Source organism: Colossoma macropomum, unplaced genomic scaffold (genome assembly GCF_904425465.1).
Source record: "Colossoma macropomum unplaced genomic scaffold, Colossoma_macropomum, whole genome shotgun sequence".
NCBI lineage: Eukaryota > Metazoa > Chordata > Actinopteri > Characiformes > Serrasalmidae > Colossoma > Colossoma macropomum.
In genome coordinates this window covers 31,921,655-31,947,257 of record NW_023494803.1, presented here as the reverse complement: position 1 = coordinate 31,947,257, position 25,603 = coordinate 31,921,655, and the positions used below count along the sequence as shown (strand labels likewise).

General features: G+C 37.9%; 1 protein-coding gene across 1 annotated transcript; it reads right to left on the bottom strand.

Moving 5' to 3' along the window:
• Nucleotides 1–6,142: 6,142 nt before the first annotated feature.
• On the bottom strand, nt 6,143–24,027 carry LOC118824003 (intraflagellar transport protein 43 homolog A). The gene is made up of 9 exons (XM_036593888.1): nt 23,916–24,027; nt 22,499–22,606; nt 17,784–17,854; nt 14,790–14,825; nt 14,288–14,334; nt 9,198–9,270; nt 7,083–7,158; nt 6,805–6,867; nt 6,143–6,467 (listed from the first exon to the last, which is right to left on the bottom strand). Exons 1-9 carry the CDS (start codon nt 23,958–23,960, stop codon nt 6,357–6,359), a joined length of 630 nt encoding a protein of 209 aa, XP_036449781.1. The 5' UTR covers nt 23,961–24,027; the 3' UTR covers nt 6,143–6,356.
• Nucleotides 24,028–25,603: the final 1,576 nt, after the last annotated feature.

Genomic DNA, 25,603 nt, shown 5'->3' with positions numbered 1-25,603 from the left:
ACACACGCAATCACACATGCTAGCAAATACTGCGGCTTCATACACACACTGACTAAGTACGAGACCCAGCCCACAACAACAACAGAGCTATTGTAATGAGCATGCATGTCTAAAAGTATACAGCATTTCTCACTAAATAATTTTGTACTTGAAACGCACACCAATCGATGCCCCCCACTGCTTCGCTCACTTGCTGCCCAGTACCTCTGACAACATGACACGGAGAAGATGCCCAGGGGCATTCAGCGCGGCCGTCAGCCTGTTCGCTTTATGTCCAAGCCCACCTGGGATGAAGTAAAAAGAGATAGAGCCTTAAAAAGAGAACAAAAAGCTGTCGGAAAAGTTCTGTTTTCCTCACTGTGCCCCAGACAAGTTTTGCCCTGGATTCCACACTTTCTTCTTTGTATTAAGCACAAAGAATGGAACACATAAGCACACATAAGTACTAATTTCAAAGAGGTTAAACAGGTCTAATGTAATGTGAGACCCCTTTTAAGCCTCAAAACAGTTTCTTCTGATCACAAATAAAACCAGCAGTGGGACTGGATGGTGTTTTTTCTTTTTTTAAATAAAGCAACTGGCCTTTTCAGAAACCTTTTTTAATTATTTTCAAAGCTATTTAAATATTTTAAAGCTTTATAAGCTGGTTTTATCTGCAGGGATCAGTTCACCTCAACTCAAATTAAAAATCAGGGAGGCTATTAATTTACTGTTAACACTGTGCTGTACTGGAGTTTATGGACAAAGTTATCAGCTTTATGCTGTCAATGTTTTGTTCTTAATGGCTTTTAGCTTTGATCCTTGCAGTAGATATTATAACCCTAACTAAAAAATGAGCTATAGCAATTCAATAAGAAACTCCAAGATTTCAGTTTTGCTGTTTAACACTTCAATAGTAATCTGTAATACTTTCACCTCTGTACACTGGAAACCCCAGTGATGAAATTCGCTAATTACACTGAGTGAAGAAAACATAATATATATCTATTTAACAGTTATACCAAAGTAAATATATCAAATATGTTGAACATGATAACTTTTGATTTAGTTGTCCTATTTGCAGTTTTAAGTAAAAAGATCTATCCTTGTTAGATTTACATCTGATGTCATGTTATTAGACATTAAGCCAGCGCAGGGATTTTTTAAAATAGGATTCACTCTGTAATTTAAAGCAAATGTAAGTTAATGATATTTAAACAATTACTTAGTTACAGTTGTATGCAAAGGTTTTAATACCCTTTGTACAATTACATCTTCCTGATTTTCTAAGTGAAAAGAAGTTAACACATCCTCTACAGGGATCAAAGCACTCCTAGTGGTTTTGCTGGTTTTTGCGATTCAGAGCTAATTCTTCTTTTCACATAAACGAATTGCTGTGTAATGTTATTTTCATGCTAAAAGTTAGGTTTGAATACAGCTTTGAAAGTTTTATGATTTTAACCTTGATGGTCTTTTATGTTTGAGTTCAGCATGTATCAACATGATTGAAATAAATGGTCGATTGTGGCTAGCCTCTGAAAAGCTTCTGATAGGACTGGCATCATTCTCTACATGGGTGATTCTGGTCATTCTGAAGCCAACTGTTTGATATTTACTATAGTAATCCACTAATTATTATGCTTTTATACCATTGTATCTATAGTGCTCTCTTCTACCTAGTGCTAGCAGTGAAGCCCCGAAGTTAATCCAGCTAAACTGTTTTGAATATTAAATAACGTTACACTCTTACTGCCTTTTTTGTTTAATAAGAACACATCCATTCATGACACACCATTTGAGTTCTCATCAATTTTCAGTATTCAAAATGTTTCAATTTTAGTAATTTTATTTACGTTAAGGATTTAATTACATTTACCTAATTGAGAAAATTGAAGTTGCCCTAACTGAATATATTTGTGCCATCTTTCAATAATTTGATTATGGTATTAAAATATATAATATGTAACTGTAACTTACAACAAACTTCTGACTTGTGATTTTATTATCTTTAAAAATTAAGGCAACTGACTTGCTTAAAGTTCTTGAGTTCTCCTAATTTATTTGGGTTTACAATGTATAATACTCCTGTAGGACTATTGTACAGTTATCTAAAATACATGTGTAATATCCAATATTAAACTATGGTAAGTGTCCCAATTTGTTGTAATATTATTGCAGGAATCCTGTAGAAGTCCCTGCAGAACTACTATAGATAATTTTCATAAGAAAATACTACAGTAATACAGCACATCACCTTGTTTTAAAAGTTCTCCCACAGTGTACAGTAAAGTTCACCATGGGCCGCTCAGAGCAGGCACGGCACGAGGCACAGCAAGTAGCAGCGTACGCTCATAACATCCCGTGACTTCCACACTTGGTCATGTCTGTCCTCACCACTCACTCTGAGTCCAAAGGGGGGCCCAATATCAGACAACAGTATCTCCACATCTTCACATTTTCTTAACACTTTAATTACATGGCCGTATATTGCCTCTAGGCCTTATGGAAAGCAGATATTGAGAGCAGATAAGATGGAGAAACTTCTGTCAGCAGCCCAGCATATTAGAAACGCAACGGAGCCCATTATCTCCTTTCTGACCGACAATTAAGCGTACTGCTGTATCAAAATACATACAGTCAGATGCATGGAGCTTAGAGTTAAAAAAAAAATGTTTTTCAGGCCAGGGAGAACTTTTATTAAAAATGTATTACTTCCCCTCTCATTTGTTGTGCTGGCCGCAGGAATGAAAAGTCATTTCCATGAAAAGATCCAATGAAAACACAGATGAAGGGCTCAGGAAAATAGGGCCTGAGAATGAGCAGTGGTCAGCTAGCCTGGCCTGGCTTCAAGCCTTTTATTTGTTTACTTATGCCTGAATACCAATAGAGAAAAAAACAGTTCCTTCAGGAAAAAATAAACAAAAAAGAAAACATGTCTGATTCACATGAGAACATTCTGTATGTTCCTCAGTATAGACTGGAGTAAAAAAAAGGGAAATGGCGTCGACAGAAAAGGGGAAAGTCTTGGTGCTGTATGAGAAAAGCATTACAATGTGCAACCATATAAAGTCCTTGCTGAGTACATCACAGTTCTGATAACAGCAAGAGCTTTAATGGGACCATCAGCTTGGAACACTGTAAATCAATCTCACAGAGATGTTCACTAGATGATGTATGAAAAAGTGTGTAATCTCACAAGAGCATCTTCTATCTCGAAAACAACTTTTTAAGAACGTACAAAAAGAAAAGTCATTGTACTGTTTTGATCTCGTTGTCACAAACCATCAAAGTACTTCCTGCCCAAAGCTGCTCAAAACTGATATAGGAGGTTGACAGCAAAGATATCGTAAACAAATATCCATCCAGAACATCGTAGACATTGTTTTTTTTCTCATGGAAACTTTTTGAAGTTCTCACCTTATATGCCAAGCCTATTCAAATGCTTTATGAAAAACAAACACCTCAAATAATCTGTTATTTATTTGAGATTCTGTTTTATCACTTGTACACAAATTTACAAACAAATAAATCAAATAATCCAGTTTTTCATAAATCATTTGAGAAAAGCCGATCAACAGTTTTGGCCATGCACAGCAGCTGAGCAGTAGAAATGGAGCAAGAGAGAGAGAAGCAGTTTTTCAAGAAGCAGAGTGGGAGAGGTCACTTTGAGGAACTGGACACAGGCTCATGCCAAGCACTGCTCCCTCTCCCTCTGTCTCTCTCCCTCCCTGTCGCCTAATCCTCCGGCAGACTGGCCGGTGCTGGGGCCAGTTGTCTGGGGCGGGTCAGTTACCCACTATCACAAGGCTTTAATCTGAGCGGCCTGCCCGCGCGCCGCCTCCCCTAAACACACTGGCGGCCCGGTGCCAGCGGAGGAGTGGCAGGCACTGCCATCCCTGAGAGAGACAGCTAGAGGTTGTCTGTACATGGATGGGCACTTCACAGCTCGGCAGGGGACGGAGGAAGGGGCATCGCAGCAGCTGCTCAGGGCATATGGGCAGAATTCATTAAAGGTGGCTAAATAAGCCAACGTGGAGAGAAAGAGTGAAACAGAGTTAGAGAGAGAGAGATTGGGGCGGAAGGCTGAAAAAAAAAAGCAGAATGTGTCGGCTTTTATTATTTATTTATTTATTTCGCACCTGACATGCAGCTTGGACAGAATTGGAGATGGAGTTAAAGATTTTTCACAATTATGCCCAATTACAGTCTCGGAGCATAAGCTTTCTATTTAAAACTCATAAAGCTTGACATCACTTTGGCCCAGTGCTGCATTCTGAAACACTGCGTACTCCGTGTAATTAACGCAAACTCCGTTTTCTCTCTCTCTCCTCTTAATGCCAATGTCCCTTATCAACTCAACTCAATTCTACTTACATATATGAGGTTTTGTACAACAGGTGTTGTCACAGAAATTTAAAAGATTATATCTTTACATTAAACAATATATTTACAGTTTACAGTCATTTTTACAGTCTAAAGTCACTGAATGCAGCTTCAAGATAAGACACTACAAATTAGTAGGGTCATTTTTTAACAAAAAATATCACAACCAATAATATTAAATATCACAATGAATCTTTGCCAGCTAATTACTGATATTCAAGTATTACATGTACTGCAAAACAATACATTTAGTTATGCCGATGAGATTTACTTAAATGTGCATAAATTTGTACATATTTTAAAACAAAAAAAATCACAAAAATAATTCTTGGAATCTGGAACCTGGAGTTTTATTGTTTAATCAAGAAAACACTATGTACTGTTACAATAAAATGCTTTTCAGGTAATTTTGTGCTACATAATCTAGCATAAATGTAGCTATTACCCTACATTATTCCGTTATACCCTTCAAAATAGGGTTAGTATTGAACACGAAAAATTTCTTCAGTGCAGGTAGTCTAGAAACTGAGATTATTTGTTCTGAATGTAAAGACAATCTGATTTGGAGAAAAAATAATTTAAGAATGTACTTCAAAAAAGCATCACACAGACCCATCTAACTGTAGGTCTCAGAAAACATGCATATGTCTAAAATATGTCTATTTCCTTTGTAGTAATGACAGCATTCCCACAAATGCTGTCATTACTACAAAGGAAATAGACATATTTTGGATATTCTAGTCAGATTGCACAGGAATTTTTTTTTAGTGATGAAGGACAAGCATGGGTGGAGCTAAATCTTCATTAAAGTTAACTAAAGAAGCTGAAATATACAAATAACCAAACATAATAACAAAAATAACAATAATTCTGTTTTGACACTTTTATCATTACAGTACAAGAGAACAGGGAAGAGAGGGCAAATTCTTAACATCTAATGCAAGTTAAGGAAAATAAAAAGATTTTATTCCAAGTAATTGTGGAGTATTTCTATTGCTTCATCCAGCATGAACTTTGAACACAGCGTTAAGAACAGGTGCTGTGTTCAAATGATGTGCAAAAATAAAAATCCAATAAATAAATAAACAAAACACGGAGATACCTGTTTTTTTGTTTTGTTTTTTTACAGATATGGTATAAAACTAATGATTGACTGGACTGACTGGTCATTTCTGCCTGTAGTGTCTTGCCTTAATGACACAAGATAGTGTGCTTTGTTATTTTAGGGCTACTTTTTTGTCTTTGGTCCCATTTGAGAATTCAGGCACAGCTGGCTGGACACTGAATTCACAAATGTGAAACATTACACTAATGTGTAAAAAAATGTCATTACCTAAGTCTTGTGTTTAAAAGAAGCACTGACTTTTTATACTTTCTTTTGTTTTTGTTAGTCTCCATGAATAAACTGTGATGCCAAAAGAAGTTAAACATCATCTAATCACTTAACCTTTCATAATTAGAGTGTGATTTTTAGGCCCAATACAAACATTTAATTATGTTAATCCCACTGATGTCAATAGGATCCTAGCTCAATGTGGTTGAGATAATTGTGCAAAAAAAAGGAAGCTTTGGAGAACAGCAGAAAGATCGAGTCGATGGTGCAGTCAATAATGATAAGGTTGTGTTGTTCTGATGGGTAAAGTTCATTTTAAACCAATCAACTTAAACCAATCAGCTTACCTGCTCATTAACCTTGGACTTGATCTCACAAATTCTCTTTAGACAGTATGAATGACACGAAAGGTCTTGTGATGACTGAGAAAGTTTAGGAAGAAAGTAGTTCAGGGTTTCGGCCTTTTAATGAGAAGGTTGCATCAAAGTATCAAGACATGCCACAAAAAGGACAATTAATCAAGTCAAAAATTCAATATGAACAATAATACGATGAATCCAAATATACAGGTGTAACTCAGACGTGCACCCAGCTGGGCACAAGAAGAGGCTCACTAGAGTGTAACGAACGACACTGGCCTTTCACTGAAAGTCATCTATCCTCAGGCCACAGGAAGAGGAGACTGCTCCTCTCTCTCTCCTTGATCCCATTCCGTCTGCAGCTCGGACGACACCTCCGTAAATAGATGATCCCAGTCCCAGCCAACATCCTCCTGCAGACAGAGCAAGAGAGGTAAAGAGAAAGCCAGGAGTAATGGTGATGAAATGAATAGGGAAGAATAAGATAAAGAGACAGAGCAAGGACAAGAGCACAAGAAAGACAAGAAAGGGGGCAGGAGCAAAAAGAAGGGATGAGCGAAGCACTCATAAAACAAGACGCAAAATAGAGACAAAGGCAGAGAAAGCGAGAGAGATGGAGAGCTGTAGCGAAGACTTCATAAATCTTACATTCATCAGAGACACAGCATTGCCCCCCTTTGGTGGCCCAGAAGCAGCTGGTCAGTTCTGGAGATAGACTGACCCTGCTGCTACCTCTAAAGCTCCACTCACCTCTCTCACCTCCTGCTCTGGAGCTAAAACCTTGGTGAGGAGCTTCAGGTCAATTTCGCCATCCTGAACAAAAACACAGGCTATGCATTACCCACACGATTCTCCCATGCTTAGAGACAGCTTTTAGGCCTCCAGGCAGTGTGGAATAAAGGTGGGTCCTAGGCTGCTTCGACTGTGACCACTTCAACTGTGGGTTTGTATTGTAACTAGCGACCTCAGCTGCACTACTAAAAAGCATTGAATCAGTGTGAGCAGCTGATTGGATCCTCTTGTCTTACCAGAGTTTGGAACGCAGAGTACTTCATAAGATCATTATCCAGGTCCCTGTAGGTCATCACTCTGTTCACCTGGATGCTGAAAGAAAGCAGTTCACATAAAAATATGAAAATAACTTGAAAAGCATTCAACCATTTCAGTTAACCATCCATGACTCACCAGAAGCTTAACGAATCACAAGCAAGAAACAAAAACTGCCTAGACAGTTTCTAACATTTCAGCACTAATAATCATACTACTACAAATAACTGAATCTGGGATTATGAACAAATCATAGCTGCAATATAATGTCTGCACTATGCAACAAATTGCACATCGATGAATAGCCTGAAAAGTATGTCCAAAAACAAATACACCATGAACAATGACTTGATTATGAAGTGCTGGGGCACACGGAAACAAACGCCAAGTAGAAGTCAGTCTCTAAATTGAAAGCCAGCTGCTTATCTGCAATTTGTGAATTAAAATGAGGGGGAGTCTGTAAAAGTAGCCAGGGCCTAGTAGTGCATGCCAGTCCTACTTAAGCCACATTACACGCTACATTGCCCCTGCGATGAGTTCAGTGTGGACATTATCTCCCACACGGCACACAGAGGGAGCCAAAGGGGACAGGGCACCCACATTAACAACCTGGGCCACTGTGATGGACCCCCAACACACGTGACATGGGGCTAACTACTTGACTTAATCATCACAACTCTTGTTAACATTAGCCACACGCTAACTTCAATAAGAGGATGAACTCTGTGTCTCAAATATCTAAAGATCTTTTTCAGATGAGGGGATCATGATTATTAGATTGACTAGTGTTACAGATGAAGTGTAATCTTTCCCTGCTTTCTGCGATCTCTTATCTGTGGTGCTGTAGTTCAAACTGCAACACGAATAATGCACAAACAGCTTCACTCACTGTTATTAACTGAATATTTGCACTTTAAAGGCCAATTCTCCATCTTTTTCCTGCTTCATTATAAGAAATCTCATTCTAAATTGAAACATTACCTTTTTTGCTTTTATGTTATTGTATGATTTTATTTCCATATTATTTTTAATATCTTTCATTGTTTTACAACCCTCTGTGAAGCACTCTGAACTGCATTACATGTATCAAAGGTGCTACACAAGTAATGCTTATTAATGTATTGTTATGAAATAGAAAGCTCTTTAGATTTTTTTCCTTGCAAAAACTGAAGGAACAACTAATGATGATAGTTAACTTTATTTATATAGCACCATTAATACCTTTAAAAGGCAGCTTAAAGCACTTTACAGAGCTATGTAATAAAAAATTAAAATATTAAAACAAGCATCAAACAAAAGCAGTGACAGAAAAAGAAAAGTAGTGCCAGTAAAAGTAAGAAAATAATAAAAGCTAGTGAAATGCTAAAGTGAAGAAATATGTTTTTAGCTGTTTTTTTTTTTTTTTAAATATAAATCAGTGTTAGGTGGAGCCTGATGAATGTTTATTGGTAATGTGTTCCAGATCTTGGAACACTTGGACCTTTTGGTGCTTAAAAACAAAAGGCTGCTTCACCACTCTTTTTAAGTTTCATCTGTAGAATATGAAAAAAAAAACTTAAAAGAATGCATAGTTTTCCCAAACTTTTGATGGACAGCGTACATCATTTTAAACCTGAGAAACAGCCAAAAGTCATTAATCATCTCAAAGGCAGAATCGAAATACAAATATGCAGAGTGGGTTAAACTACAATCACATGCAAAGGTTTGGGCGCCCTGGTCAAATCACGTTTTGTTTATTTTCTAAGAGAAAAATTACACATTTCTGCATTTTTTGATGCACAATCATTGTTTTACATATTAGGAAAAAGGCAGCCTATGCAAAAGACATGTTATATTTTATGTCTTATTTTTTCCTATATGTTAAACTCAGCAAATTATTGTTAATTGTGAACTAAAATTTGAAGTAAAAAATTGCTGTATTTAAGGATGTTCTCTGTAGATGATGTATTAACTTGTTTTCACTTAGAAAATCAACAAAATATGGCATTTGACCAGGGGTGTTCAAACTTTTTCATACTGTATACTGGGCATGGTAGCCTATTTCAGCAATATTTTTGCCATATCAGAACTAACTGGAAGTCAAAGCTGTAGTGTACCTTGGAGGTGCGGCCACCTGCATAGTGAGGTCTTCTTCTTGCACCTCATCCAGATCAGGAATCACAGGAATGTCTAAAAACAATGCAGAGAGCAACAATAACACACACTCATTCTGTTGAGAACAATTTACAGTACTATTTGGTTAGAGTTTTGAATAAAAGCACTGGACAACATGATGTTGGTAACATCACTGTGGGTAAGAAACAGACCAGCAGTTGGCACAGATCACAGTTTGAGTGGGAGAAAAGGGAAAAGGAGGGCTGAAGAATTATAAGCATCTTTTTTTAACTGAACACAAACACTTTAAACTTTTCAAAAAAAAAACACTGAAGCTTTGGGAACACGCAAGGCCATATGCTGCTTGCTACTGCTGGGTGTTAGTGAAAGCTGCAACATATCTCACATCCCTCGAATCAGAAGGCTTCACAGATGCCGTCTGTCTCCTCTGTTCATTTTTGTTTACGTTGTGTGTGAATTGGTGTTTGATTCCCACCCTCCCTCTCTTGCTCCTTCTCATCATCAACTCTCTCTCTCTCGCTCTCTTCTATCCTCTTCCGTGCTGCCCCCTGTCACAGTGACCAGGCGGCCATGAATATTCAGTGAGCGAGGCGGCATCTCTTCCTGCTGCGAGGCAGGGCTCTGGCCAGGGGCTCCCCGGAAAGCGCACCCCCCCAACCCCTGTGCACCCCCCACCACCCACGCACTCCACCTTACCCCCCACTACCCAAGCATTTGGGCCTTGTCAGCAGAGGCTACCCTAAGGACCCTTCGGGCTGGAAAGGCGACCTCCGTGTCCATTCGGGCTGGGCCGGGCTCCAGGCGTGCAGGCCCATCTGTGTGGGGTCGGAAGTCACGGCGCGCCCTGGCAGGAGCCACAGTGCCATGAGCCGCCTGCCCGCCGCTCAAAACAGTGGGAACCCACTTTAATTGGCAAAACTCAACAGGACAGAGCATGGCGTCACTCCCAAAGAAGGACGGGGCGAACTTTCACAGCCTCCCCCCCCTTTTTTTTTGGATGGACTTTTGTTGGAGTGAGTGTATGTTGGTGAGTGTGTTTGGAGTCAGTCATATAAACAACAGCGGTAGAGCATACAGTACAGTTCAGATATTTCTTTAGTTTTTTTTACTACAACATATCACTGCTGTCGGAACAAAACCTCACATCTCCATTTTTGTCATTTTTCTGTTTTTGACATAATTTGAAGATGTCTGTTGGCCTTTACATTGTGTGTAAATGTCAAGATGAAGGGGCCAAAGGAAATGGCCAAAATGACTTGGAAAAATTCTGGATCCATTGACTTACATTAAAAATAGAGTACCTTTTTTCCTTCTCCTGTAAAGTTACCATTTTGGAGATACAAGGTTTTTTTATGATAGCAGCGATAAATAATGCATATTCAATTTTGCATAGCAAAAAAAAACATCGTTCCCATTCTTCAAAGGTTTAATCACACAACTTTCAAGGATTTTAGATATTTTACTCTGTACAGTGCATAACATTATTAAAAGATTCATGGAGTTTAGAGAAATCTCTGTGCATAAAAGGCAAGGCTAAAAACACAGTTGAATATCCATGACCTTCAGTCTCGTAGACAACACTGCATTAAAATCCAGCACGCTTCTGTGATGGATTTCACCACATGGGTCCTGGAATACTTCAACAAACTGCTGTCAATAAACACCGTTGCTGCATTCACAAATAAGACTTTGCTATGCACAGCAGTAACCATATATCAACAAGATCCAGAAAAGTCACAGACTTCTCTGAAATGGACTTATGGACAGTGGAAATGTGTACTGTGGTCTGACGAGTCAACGTTTCAGACTGTTTATGGAAATACTGGATGTCGTGTCCGGGCCAAAGACCACTGTTAACACTGTTAACAAAATCCATGGTCTGTCGTGTGTGTGTGTGTGTATATATATATATATATATATATATATATATATATATATATATATATATATATATATATATATATATATATATATAGGCCTCGTAGCTGAAGTATAAAAGAAGAAAAAAAAATCACACCTAAATCACACGTAAACCTGAATCAACACATGTCTACAGTCTCCACACAATCATAAAGTACTGTTAAAAGAGAAGGTGATGTAACACAGTGGTACACATGCTCCTGTCTCAGCATTTTTGAAACGTAGCAGGCATCACATTTAAATGAGCATATATTTAACAAAAAAAGAAACAATTTAAATAGAATTTTCCAATCTCTGCTTTTCGTTTTTATTTGTGTTTCACATAATGTCCTAACTTTTTTGGAATTGAGGTTTGTAGCTTTAATAATGTGGACCTTATGAAAACAAAACACATGCACTAAGCTTTAAAGAAATCAGTCACAGTTCTTTCAGACGAAAAACAACTTTGTACTTTCACCTTCATGACACCACACGAGGGAAAATCAATTATCAGTGTGATCACCTGTAATCAACATGAATGTAATCAGTTAGACTGGTATTTTTGAATAACTTTAAAAAGCCAAGACACACTCTAGAAGTCTTTTTTCACTGTAAGGCTCAGGTCACAGCAACATGCCACACAATTCATGTTAAATTCCATCACCCTGACACTGATAACAAGCCCTCTTATCCCTCCATTGATAACTTCTTGCTTTTCTCTTATTTTTAATTAAGTCTAATTAAAAATGCCAGCCTCGTTTAGTCACTGACAAGATTCATCTGCGTTTCTGATATCCAAATAAATGCGGGCGCGCGCCAAGCGCTGCTTCATATTCATGAGGTCCTGGGTGACACTTTGTCCTCTCATTTCCAAAGCAGTGCGTTCAGCAGAATCCGTCCCCCCCGGACCCCCAATCAAATTTAATGGTCTTAGCGCAATGACATCAAAAAGCCTCTATGTCCAGCTCTTTGCAAATAGATTCCAGGCTTTTTTTCTCCTCCAGCCCTCTCCTCGTCTTAGCAAATAATGCACTATCAACACAATTCTATGAGAGTTCAATGTGAAACAGAGAGGGCTACGCTTTGTGTATGCAAACGTCATGACTAAGTAGCAAAGGCAAAACAACACCTTTATATGATGGTTCCAAAGCAGCCTATTATGAGAGGTCAAGAGGGAAGGAAGGGTCACTGAATACAAGCTAATATGATGAATCCATCAAAAAGCAAGGCTACATTTCACTGCAGTATCACAGCATTTAAGATCTGTTAATGTCCTACCCGAAAAGAAATGGAATACAAAATATGTGATTTTTCAAAGCTCAGTAACACCCAAAGGCCAGCCTGTGGAACTCACCGCCCACAAGGTAATCATTGTATGAGTTATATTGCCTGGGTTAGACCCTAAACCACCAGGGTCTCAGTGTATCTGACCATTTCATAGCGTGTGGGCAGTAGAGTGGTATTCGGGGGCTGAGGTTATGTGTTGGACTGCGTTGTTAAATTGACTGTTTCAAAACCATGTGCAAAACAATCACCAGGACTCAAAATGTATGTCAACGCCGGCTGCAACATAGTAAAAAATACTGATATAATAAAATGGCCTGTTAAAAGTACCATATCCAGCACAGGCTTTATTATTGCCTGTTTCCTTCAGTATTCGTACTGGTTCAAACTGCAGCCGGGAGGACCCATATCGAAATCAGCAACATTCAGGGCATGCCAGACTCAAATCATACTGGTGATGTCTGTGGTTAGATTTTTCCCCCAACACCAAATAATGCACTCTTCATAAAAATGCCAGCTTTGCAATTATGACACCCATCAAGAGACTCTTATCAACTGGAACATTTTACTGGTAGTTGCTATATAATAAACACAATATATGGTTTGTAGTATTTAAAGTGGTTCAAAAAGTCTAGACAGTTTTTCCCTGTAAATGGCTTTTTTTTTTAAATATCCCGTTTCTCCTACCTTACAGTACTATAAGTAAGACCACCCTTTATATATTACATTTCCAGTCAAAATAACAGGATGGAAGGACAGAAAAACACCTGTGGATCTTTTCAGACCTGTAGCAAGAGTGGAGTTTGATTTTCTCCTATCTCTCAAAGATGAAAGCTCTAAGTATTGTATATCTGATGGTGATAGTTTTGGTGGTGCATATGATTTTCAACAGATAACATTACGTTACACCATTTCTTGGTAACATATACTTATTTCACACATCCAACTTTGCCAGCACATCATCTGTGTACTTGCTGGATTGTTTCAGTACTTATGTTCATTTCTAATTTAAAGTGATTAAATCAAATGTCAGGGTTGATTAAGCAAAATATGCATGAACAGCAAAAACAGCTAAGAAAAATGTACATTAAAACCATCAAATGAAATAAATCTGTGGTGACCAGATTGAGTGATGTTTTGGGACTTTAATGTATTTAAACTTACTCTGAATGTATTTAAGATTTGCATACTTTACCACCATTGCCTTCAGAAAATGTGCAACCAGTGGCTTTGCTCTTCACCTCTCCTCTTTACTCTGGCAATTTCAACCCTTATTTCCCCTGCTGCTTGGTAGAAAAATGGAACAATTATTCCAGGCTGTGCTTTGCTGAAAGTCCTGACATATTTGTGCGGTGGAGCTCAGGGCTCCAGGGTGTGTGGGAGCAGCGTTCTCAGTGGAGAACCACTCCAGGCTGGGACTAGTGTAGTCCAACACACGCAAGAGAGCTGCCACTAACAAAATTACGAAGTGTGGAGGATATGGATATAACTTCACAGCTCAAGTAATACATATTAATAAGGCCCGAATGTTAAAAAGGCACCTGCCACAGACATCAAAAATATCATGTTTACTTCAAATAAGGTGTAGGTGTCACTCATTACCAGATATACTGGCAATTAATCACTCAGAGCTGTTTTGTCGATGGATGATGTACATAAATGAAATTCATAGGTCAATTATAGCCAGTTAGCACATTCAGTATAATCTTGGCCTACTGCACATTTCTGCACCTGCAATCAATTTGGCTACCACCCACTGCTCCTAGTTTTCTGTAATTGAGTATCATGCCCAAGCAGTAAGTGATTGTCAAAGTGGAGACTTCTTCAAATCTGTCTCCACTGAGGCAAGCTGAGCAGCCTCACTAGCAGGGCCATGGGGGGTACTCACCGCTCTCATCATCAGAGCCCTCGGGGGTCTGTGGTCTCAGCCGCCGGCTACACACAAACAGGAAGAGAGATGTCTGTTAAATTCAAGGTGATGTAATTGTTTCTTAAAAACCACCAAAACAAGTCTTGGAAAAGTCTTGTTGCTCAGGAGTAACATAAACCCATACTAATTTCTCCTGCTGTGAATATGTTTTGCATGGTTAACAGGAGCAGGTAAAGAGGTGGAAGAATGCAAAAAGCCAGCCATCTTGGCCCCCAACCTCAACTAAAGTGATGAGAACTCTACCATGATGTCTTTTAATCAGGCTAAGTGATTGTTCTTGGAACGCCAGGATTAGTTGCAACCAAGGACAATTTCCAGCCAGTGGTAATTTCCTCCTTTTAGCAACAAGCATAAACAAACACGTTCCCATTTGTATTAAAATTTCATTTGATTTAATCAGCAATGTGTAATAATAACAATAGAACTAGGATGAAAACAAGGGGAAAGGCATGGAACTTACTCCTCAACCTCCTCAGCACCTTGCCTTCTTCCAGATCTTTGGAGGGCAAAACAGAGAAAAGGTTAAAATAATCAAGCATACATTTTATGTGCAATAAATGCTTTTATTCAATGCTTTTTTCTTAATAATCAATGCACTTGTGGCTCTAACTAGGGATGCATTCTGTGTTTGAAGGAAACAGCACAATTTTATTATTTCCACTATTCTATAATGTACCAACGTAATTAATTATTTATCTTGATTTATTAACTTGATTTCTTATTTATTAATTATTTATTTAAACTATATCTTCATAAAACATTACTGTTAAGAGAACAATTATTTACACCACAGATGCATAAAAGAATAAAAAACAAGCAGCGCTTGACTTTGTCCTGTACTCTTCAAAGCAAGTCAGTGTCAGTAATACAGCTACAGTCAGGGCACAACTTGTTGATTAAGCAGATAAAACAAATCAGTGCTGTTCTGATTAATCATGTGCAATATAAATCCAAAGGTTTCTCTTAGAATGCAGTGCCCCCTACTGGGCAAAAAAACACAAGGCATTTAATACCAAACTGAAAAACAGCATGTCTGTTTACTTCAACACAAATTTATAGACTTTTGCCACATTTATAGACTTTTGCCACATGTCATTCTGTAGTAAAAGATTTTTTCTTTTTTTTTTTTGAACATTACAATGTTTATGTGTGCTGAACAGGTTCTCTAGATATACAGTAAACACAAAAAAGGCTGTTTTTAAGATATTAATAAATCTGTTCTGTAAAAACTGCTGTTTGTCAAACAAACTAAGTGCAAAATATAACATCTTTTGGGACAGAATCACCTCTAAAGTTGTACAGGATTAAAACGCCACGTAGAGACCATCAGCCATGTTCATTACACTACTGCACTACCGCAGTCACCATTTAGATAAATGTACTTATTTGTGCTCTACGGTTTTCATACTGTTGACCAAAAAATACAAGTTAAGAAAAAACATGGCATATTGAGAAAATAGAATCCATCAGATCCTCCTTATTTTGTTCTTATGATGAAGTGTGGCATTACAGTGAATTTTACTAAACAACAGCTGCATGCTGCTAAAGGTCTGCCTTCGTAATTTTGCTCTATACTGGACGGTAAAGCAGCAGTAGCTCACCTCACTGCCCTTCGAGTGTGTCCTGTCCTGCCGGAGCCACATTTAAGACACATTACGGGCCCCTTGATTAAGACTCATGTACGGTAAAGCGATAGACATGGTAAAACTGTCTGGAAAAAGTTGTTAGGGATAAAATATATTGTGACAACCTGGCTTCAAAGGTTCATCAATAAACTGACAGATCAGTTAGTGTCAATTAGGAGTGATAGATCGGCAAATCCTGGGATTTCTGCTGTGGGATTAGTGCGAGCAGGGCAGCGGTGATTGAGCATGAGGGGTGACATTGAGCGGAAAAAAGTCCTTGCCTGCTCTAGAGGGGACCATTAGTTACTTTGTTTCAGAGAGGAGGATCAATGCATTGTGAACCCCTTTAACACCTTGTATCGCAGTCTTTCCCTTTGCTCTCTCTTTCTCTCTCTCTCTACCCCAAACAGAGAAAATCAAGATAGGTTAGGCAGACACACAGAACCGACACCCTGACCTTTCTTGAGACAGATGTATAGAGCTTCTCTCTACTATTTGAACCAGTGACTCAGTAAACCATGCAAATGAATCCAATCGAGTTGGCTTGTTAACTTCAATGTGCCCGTATATGCATCTCCAGCTCTGGAGGAGAGAACTAATGAAGCAGCAGAGCACAGAATCAACTAGAACAAAAGACTTGTTCACAATGATAAGGTCTACACTGATATGAGGACTGTAGTTTATACAGAGTTTCTTTACATGAGTGCTGCTATTTTATTGAATTAAATTTTTTTCAAGTTCAAGTCAAATACTGAGCCACAGTGCATGTTTTTTTTGGTCAAAATGAGGGAATTAGTAATTGGTAAATAAAACAATTTAGTGGTTGCACTTTTTGTTTTCCACAAATTTCCACAGAGAACAGTGTCCTCCTGTGGCTGACATGGCCTACTGCTTTGCTCTGTGATTCGCTAAGCTTAACCACTTCAGTAAATCTCAAACCATCTTTGTAGACTCAATCACTGAACTGAGTTATTGAATATTTTTAACTAACTGAAAATAGTCTAGTTCTTTTACATATCCACTCTTTAGTTACTTGGGCTAAAACCCAACCAAATTTTTTGACACTGCATTCAGTTTCAAGATTGCAGTACCTCTTGGATAGCTCTGAAGTCATTGTTGGCTACTTTTGCTGGTTAGATCAGATGACTGAAAGTCAGTGAGTTCAGCCATTATCTTCTTGCGACACACAAAAATCAGCTCAGAGACGTATGTAGTATTTATTTTCATAAAGATAATTTACATGCTGCACTGCTTTCTCAAAATACTTGGTTGGATGGCAATTGTGTGTGACCTTAAACACACGTATACACCCATTTACTTACATTTCAGAACAAAACATCAGACACTAACCCTGTGAAACATCAAAGTAATATTTAGGGTTGGGCTTCCAGGGATGGTCAGGTTCAGGGTCAGAAGCAAAGAAATGGATTTACAATAACATTTTGAGTACTGTTTAGTTCTTACAAGAACTACAAGAAGTAATACAAGTGTATGTCTGATGTACAAAGATACTGTGTACATTTGCCTTGCATATAGAGACACAGCATAAAAATTTGTAGTATTTTATTCAGGGGAAATCTAGCTGTTGAAGCCAGCATGTATGTGGTAGATAAGGGCATTTAAATCTCCACACTTGCAGGATTACACTGTGTTCTACTAGAAAAGCTAAGGTGTAAATGCTAGGTGTCACTAATATAGGCTGGCTCCATGATGACAGGACATTTGTCTTGCACTGTGTTCTTGTGATGCATGAAGAATTTGACACGACATTCGTTTTTTTTGCAGTCATCTACAGCATACAGAGGTAGAGGTAGTTTGTCTGAACTCACTTGGCAGAACCCGATCCAGTGGTCTCCTCAGCCCAACCTCCCTGTCGGCGAGGTGGCTTTGGTGGGGGTCCCTAACACAAGAGAAGCAGTTATTGAGGCCCTGTTCAATTCACTCTATACTAGTACACTATTTCTACCTGAAATTGTCGCATAAAACTGATATTGAAAGTGGCACTTTTTTAACAATATAACAATTACCTGCATGATATTCAATTTCCATGCCAGATTCAATGTAGTTCTATGCCGTTTCATGTTTAAAAATGAATTAGCATTAATTCACCCAGATCAGAGCTGCTGAATCCTGATCCCGGAGATCTATGATGAGCCAAGTTTAGTTGCATCAGTAATCTAAGACAGATGTGGACCTACATTAGCTGCATAATGCGTTCTAGATAACAACTGCAGCTACTGTGTATGTGGCAACATATAACCAGTAGAGGGCACTGCCCTACGATTCCCTTTTAAAGTTCTCTAAAGCCCCACAGTAAATGTACAGCAACCAGACTAGGGCTTCTGCTTTGTTCACTGATTGCAACTTTCAGACCAGCAGCTGCAGACCAGTCAATAACTATTAATTATTAAAAATAAATTATTTCTACAATGATCAACATCAAATAACCAAAAGAAACAATAAATCAATTATGTTATATACATTTACAATGCTCTCTGTTATTATAGCATGTTCAGAAACAGTTCTGGGTATCCATGATACTGCTTTGACCATTCCTGATTCAATGTAATTACATGTTTTTAAATCATGTGGTTAAATCATGCAGGTTGGCGCATTCAGTCTGCAAATGTTGTTTATAACACAAGCTAAACTTTGTTGTTTGACAGTTCCACATCATTTAGATAAAACCTTTTGAAAGCCAATTTAAAGAGCATGAAATGAGTTCCAGAGACACATAATAATGACTGAGTCTAAAGGAAAGGTTCATCCCCCTCCAGAATTTCTTACCTGCAGCATATACAACTGACATGGACCAAGTCCTTCGCTGCTGCAAGTCTGAACATGCTGACTGTTTTGTGTTAAAGGAGTGATATAGATCTACAATGAAAACTCTGAGCTATATAGAAATAGATTAAAAACAGATGTAGATCAAATATATACAAATAGATCAGAACAAAATGTAGCCTGTTTTTCTTCATTACTAATAGGGGAATTACACCATTAAAAAACTGCATAATTAAATCATTAATCATCAAGATGCATACAAAGTTATTCATAGTGGCTTCATGTGAAATGCACTATTCTACACACTACACTCAAATGTTCTTTAGTAAAGCCAGTGGTTCTATTTGAAACCATGAGTTCCATATAAAACCGTTTCATGCTTAAATGATTCTTTGTATGGTGAAATGGCTCTTCAGATTGATGGAGAATGTGTTGTGCATGGTTGTATATAGAACCTTTTTGAAAATGGTTCTATATAGCACCAAAAGGGTTCTTCTATTGTTACAAGCTTGACATTTTCCAAAAGGTTCTATATAGAACTATAAACTACACATTCTCCATCAAGAACCTGAAGAACAATTTCACCATGCAAAGAACCATTTAAGCATGTAATGGTTCTAAATGGAACTATTTCCTTTACTAAAGAACCCTTAAAGAACCATCTTTTTTAAGTGTGTAGAGAAACGTACCGTGTCTGAATTGTTCACAGTGGTGATGATGGGAACCAGAGGTCTGACTCTGAAAGCTTCCTCACAGAAAACTATTCCATAAAATGGTAAATATGTTGCCTGATGCCTGAGACATTGTTTTACGATAGTTCTGTAATAAGATTTTGGCCTAAAACATATATATTTTGAATCCATTTGTGGTGGAGAGGCACATGCAAACCATTCTAAGGCAAAATAGTACCCAAAATAAACTTTTTTTCAGATTTAACACTATTTTACCATCATCAACTTTACATATAAAAACTCCAAAAACACATGTATGTTCACTGGTGGTGTTGGATAGCAAATTAAATGTTCCTATCACCACCGTCAGTAAGTTTCTCTACATCGAACCATTTCACATCAAACCACTCTGAATGACTGTTTACATCTCAACCCTTGTATTATGTACACATGTTGAAATCAGAGGAATTTCCCAATATATCTACATTATACAACATTGAGGACACTGGGAAAACCAGTAATATTTCTTATGATTCTACATTTAGAAAAATTTGCAATGCTCCTCTTTGGTCCTTGGAACTGAGTTACTGAAAACTGTAAGATTTCACATTCACTGCAGAAATTTCAAAAATGTACTCCTTATCAGCTATGCAGATGTTTTTGTCAAAACAAAATATATTTCAGTATTATTTCAGTTTCAGCATGTTAAAGATAATGAACCGCGCGCTCTGTGGAATGACCATATATGGCACGATTCTGATGTAAGCTCCCATTCATCATACGCATTACAGCATGGTGAGAACCACAGTTTGCACCATAAAAGTCACCTCTGCTAATTTTCTCACCACTTGCTAATTTTCTGAAATACGGAAAAAGATCAAGGCTATAGTAAAAAAGTGATTTATCAAACAAGACATTATAAAATTCATATTACATCAACACAATTTTGATGAAATATGACTCTGACTAAGGTGTTTCACTATAAAGATGTCTTCCGTACGACACCCTCAACCAGGCAGGAGCACACTACACACCAGTAAAAATAACTGTATTTCATCAGTGTAAGTACAATTAAATCAATGAGCTCATCAGCTTAACATAGTTCAAGCAAGTACCTGATCTATAAAATGATAAGGTGCTTTAAAAATGTTTACTTTACACTTTTACTCATTGTATACAGAAAACTTTAAAAAACCTAACCACACAAAGTGGTTTGACTGAAGTTTATTGCTTAATTTCTGCTATTGTTTTGCCTTTAAACATAGCCACAGACCTAAAAGAGCCATATAATTAGGTTACCTAAACACACTTAATTAGCATAGGGTTGCATGACTCACACTCCCTGACATAATTAGCAACTATTCACATACGTCTGATGGGTTTCAGTGGCAGTGGACCTGCTGCTGTCTGAGAGTTTGGAGGGTGCTGGAGCATGAGCAGCATAAAGAACAGCAGAGTGTGGGAACTGCACAGAGGCCTAGAGGGCTGCCCAGGCATGACCCAAAATAGCTCCAGGAAAAAAAATAGCCTTTTACTCTCTCATTCTCATTCTTAGATTCTGAAAATAGCCAAGAAAATAGTCAATTGGGCTAAGATTAAGTACGTCAAACAGAAAAAAAATAGAGGACCAACTTCTGAATGATGGAACAGTCCATAGTGAGAGGGAGGGCTGGCGGACAACCAATTGGTTTGAAAAATGCACAGCATTTCTCATTACCAAATTGGGGCTGCAAATGACACTGAACCCTCAAGGAATTTCTTTACTGTTTAGGTTTAAGAGTTCTTACATTAACTGTTGCAATATTTAGCAAAAAGTTACTTCAGGCACTCTAATGTGGAGCTACTGTTTCTATTGCTTCTTAGTGTAGCATGTCGCTATTGCTATGATCAATTATTAGACGTATTCTAATTACCACTATCTATTAATTAAGCATGAAAAAGGCAAACCAGTGTTCCAGTTAAATTTAGTTACACTTTCCAATAAGACACATGTAAGTCGCCTAAAACACCTGAAATAAAACATGCCAAAGGAAAACATCATTATTTATACTCCCATTAAAACTGCACTTAAATGCAAAGCTGTTTTACAATGTGGGTGGTATTCTTAGATGTGAACACAGCCCTACCATTGTCTGTCCCACCAAATCAAGCCATTCTTGGCTTCACTGAATGTCAAAAATGTGACCTATTTAATACAGAATGTATTTTTAGAACTGAGCACAATTTAAAACTGACTATCTATAAACTGGTCCAGTCATATGACACTTCAAAAAATGTATTTCATGTAGCTGGGAGGTTGCAGAGGGCGCGAGAATCCTGTTTTTTCATCAGGAAAGTTAGGCTAATTTAAGAAGTTTACTGGGAAAAAAAAAGAAAAATAACATTGCTAGAATTCCTAGTGGTGAAGTTTTGACCCGTGTACAGCTCTCACCAGTCATGGGGACAAACCAAGACCTCCATACTGCAGATGCCAATGTGCTGGTGTAAGACTGCTGTAAAACCTGAACTACGAAGAACTTAATGCTACTTGACGCACTTATGAGTAGCAATGGCCTGTGTAGGCTAGCTGACAGCAGGCCTACACTGAGTGCTGCAGCATCCTTATTTTTGACATAAATGCTAATAACTGTAGCAATGCTACAATTTAATAATTCTGCTAATTATGTTTGCATTTGCAAATTCAGCTCTTTATTCATCATAAAGTAAACTTTGACCTAAAAAAATGTGTAGGCACACTACAAAAAAAAAGTTATGTAGCCCAAAGCACAAAGTAACTTTATACCAAGTGATTTTTAGAGCCATTGTTTTTGCATCATTAAGGTTTACATTTGATTGAGCTTTTTTTCTTATTATCTAATTAACTGATAACACAAGGTATAAAATTACAGAGCAATATTCACAACAAAGCACTCCAAACAAAGCCATGCGTTTACTACTGTACCGTATCGTCCTCCTCCTTTGGTTCATGCACAGGAATTCAGTAAGATGCAAACACACCAGCATGATTAGGCTTTTCAATGACCATTGTCATGAATGAAGATGAATTTGAAATGGAAGATCTAATATGGTAAATTCAGGACTGAGGTTACCTCTCCAGTCGTGGAGGTCCCGGAGGAGGAAGCTTTGCGCCCGGGCCGCGACTCTTCTGTGCCCATCATGTCGGCTGCCTGGCGAGCTCTTCTGCCAGATTTAACAACCTGGTGATAAAGATATCCAGACTTTTGAATAAAATTAATCCATTAATGTCCACATCTAAATATTCATATAATTTCATGTGTTCTCTGAGCTTGCCTGAGTACAAATCTGAAGAACATTTTCAAAATTTCAAAAGTCTGGGGAAAACTTATGTCTAAAATACTTTTATTACTTAATGTATTATGTTAAATCCAGTCTTTCGGTCACTTTTTGGGACTACTGATACTGAAACAATACAAAATCCAAATCCAAATTTGATTGTGAATAAAAGTATGAAAATTAAGTGCAACAAAAAAGTCTAACTGGTACTGTTAGATGTTCATCCATGGTATAACTACACAAAATTTCATCACTGCAGACTAGAGGTGCACAGTCCTGACCTTCTGGGGCATCTGAGTATTAATTAGAGACAGATGTGCTGGACCTGAACACTCCAGGGCGGTAGATGTCCAGGACCAGGACTGGGTATCCTTGCTTTAGACTAATCAGAACAACTTCTGTGGTATTTTCCTTATCATAATTAATGTTATTAAAACAAGCATGGGTTAAACAAGCATTCTACTCGGTAAAAAAGAAAGAAAACGATAAATAGCTAAGTGTTGAGAATCATTTTCAGTACCGCTTTCTTTTGGTGACAGTTTACTGTCGCTAGGACAACCGTTTGCTGTTGTTAGGGCAACTGACGCTTCCGTTCTAAACGGGCGATGGCAAACAATAAAGAGCTAGCTAACGTTAGTTGCATAGGCTTGCGGGCTGCAGTCGAAATTCAGCAAAAGCAAGCAAGCTCATCTTTCACATTTAGCTAGCTAGCTTAGCTAACCTAGCTATTGTCACAATTTTGAGCTGGATAGCCTAGCTAGCAGAGATGAAGTCAGTGGGCTAATTATTAACGGCACTTTTCTATATTTTCAGGTAACTTAACATTATACATCATACTGTACAACGAAGCTAAAGTTGGCTTCCTGTTCGACAGCTTCTTGTTCGAATTTTCCCGTTCCACCCTAAATGGTGCAGCAGTTATATTCTGGCGCCTCAGAAAGAAACTGACTTCAGCTTCGTCTGAACAGTAATAGTAAGAGGTTTAGCCGCCCGTGAATCTGAACGAAAAGAGTGTAATTTCCTCCTCAGTTTTGGGCTGAAGTCGCTGAGTGTTGTGTTTCACAGAGAAATATCCACAGTGAAAGGAGCCGCTACAGAAGCGGTGTGCTAACAATAGCAGCCTGTGGTATGAAAACACGAAAATAAAGTCATTAAACGTTCCCTTTGCGTGCATACAGTCACTCTGTGTCGTTTAAGGTGACTATAACCTACATTTTTCGGGAATCCGTTGTCTCCCAGCTGCAGCGACTCGTCCATGCCTACTTGTTTGTTTGTAAGAAACTGCGAGTCCAGCGCAGCTTCCCGTTATTCCGCACTCTTTACTTCCTGGAGACGAGAAAGCGTCACGCAGCAATCGTCGCCATGGTGATGACAATGGCGCACTAAATTGGATTGAGATTGCAGTGGATACATATGGATATATCCAATGAATATATACAGTACTGTGCAAAATTTGTTGTATAGTGTCTCTGAAAAGTGTGAAAAACAAGAAAGCCCAAATACTGTTAACTTTAGTTGACCAAATTTTGTTGATTGATGAAGACAATCATTAAGCTGCCTTTTACTTACTTACTTACTAACTTACTTATTTATTTCCCTCTTAACTGTTGTTTTACTGATCTTTCAGTGTTCTGTTGTTTGCAATGTATGCTTTGTTGTGGCAGCCCAGTATTACTTGTACTTACCATCGTTCTAACCATAGTTATCTTTTCTGAATGTTCAGCCTGTATGTAAGCTCACTGTCTTTTTGTTTGCATGTGTGTTTTTAGGCTATTATATGCATCACATGCATATTTTCCTCTGCTTTAATGACACTGTTTGATTCCCGTGCTTGTCATGAATCGTAAAAGAAATTCAAGCAACTGCATAGTTATTATCGTTAATAATAGGGCTTAGAAATGATAAATTATGAACAGATCATTGCTTTCAAAGGAAAATATTATGAGCAATGATGTGACGTTAGCCATGAAAAATCTATCCAGAAAAGTGCGCTACACATCCACCGCACATGTAAAGGCATTTCATGCCCCTGGGGTCCATGTCCTTGTGGTAAAACTATTCAATGAGAACTAATTTAGGTTCATGGCATCCGATGGAAGTACAGAGTTTATTTTTGTTAGTCAATGGATAGTTGGTTGAGTGCCAGCAATCTGGGGTCTTTTATTGTTTACTAGAATATTGCCAGTGGATGTTGATTTAAGGGACTTGGTCTTCACCATATATAGAAATGTTGATTTGCAGCCTCCTACACCAGTTACTTCATGCCAGATAGAGCATGTAATGACCTATGCATGAAAATGCTGTTATTATTATCACAGCTGACTGCTGTACAGGTATTGGGGGAGAAGGACAGTATGAAAGATCTAAATCTCAGCTTTGTCATTGTCAGTCATGAATCAATCAAATGAGTGAACAAGTGGTGGACAGACATCATGTGTAGTCCCACATTCATGTGACTGCAATAATCTCCATGTGTTAAAAAAATCTATGATTTTATAATTATGACTTAGCATCTCATAATTATGACTTAGCATCTTTTAATGAGATTTAATCTCATAATAATCACTATGTCATAATTATGACTTGGTATCTAATAATTATGGCTTAGTATCTCATGATGAGATTCAGTCTCATAAGTATGACCTGATATCTCATAATTACGACTTAATATCTCATAATAATGACTTACTATGTCATGATAATGACTTACAATTTCAAAATTACGACCTACTCTCTCATAATTATTTGTTAGCATATCATTATTGTGACTTTTTCATAATTATGACTTGTTATCTCATAATTATGACTTAGTATCTCATAATTATGACTTACCTTCTCATAATTATGACTAACCTTCTTATAATTATGACTTTCTCATGAGAAAATTTTCTCATTATAAT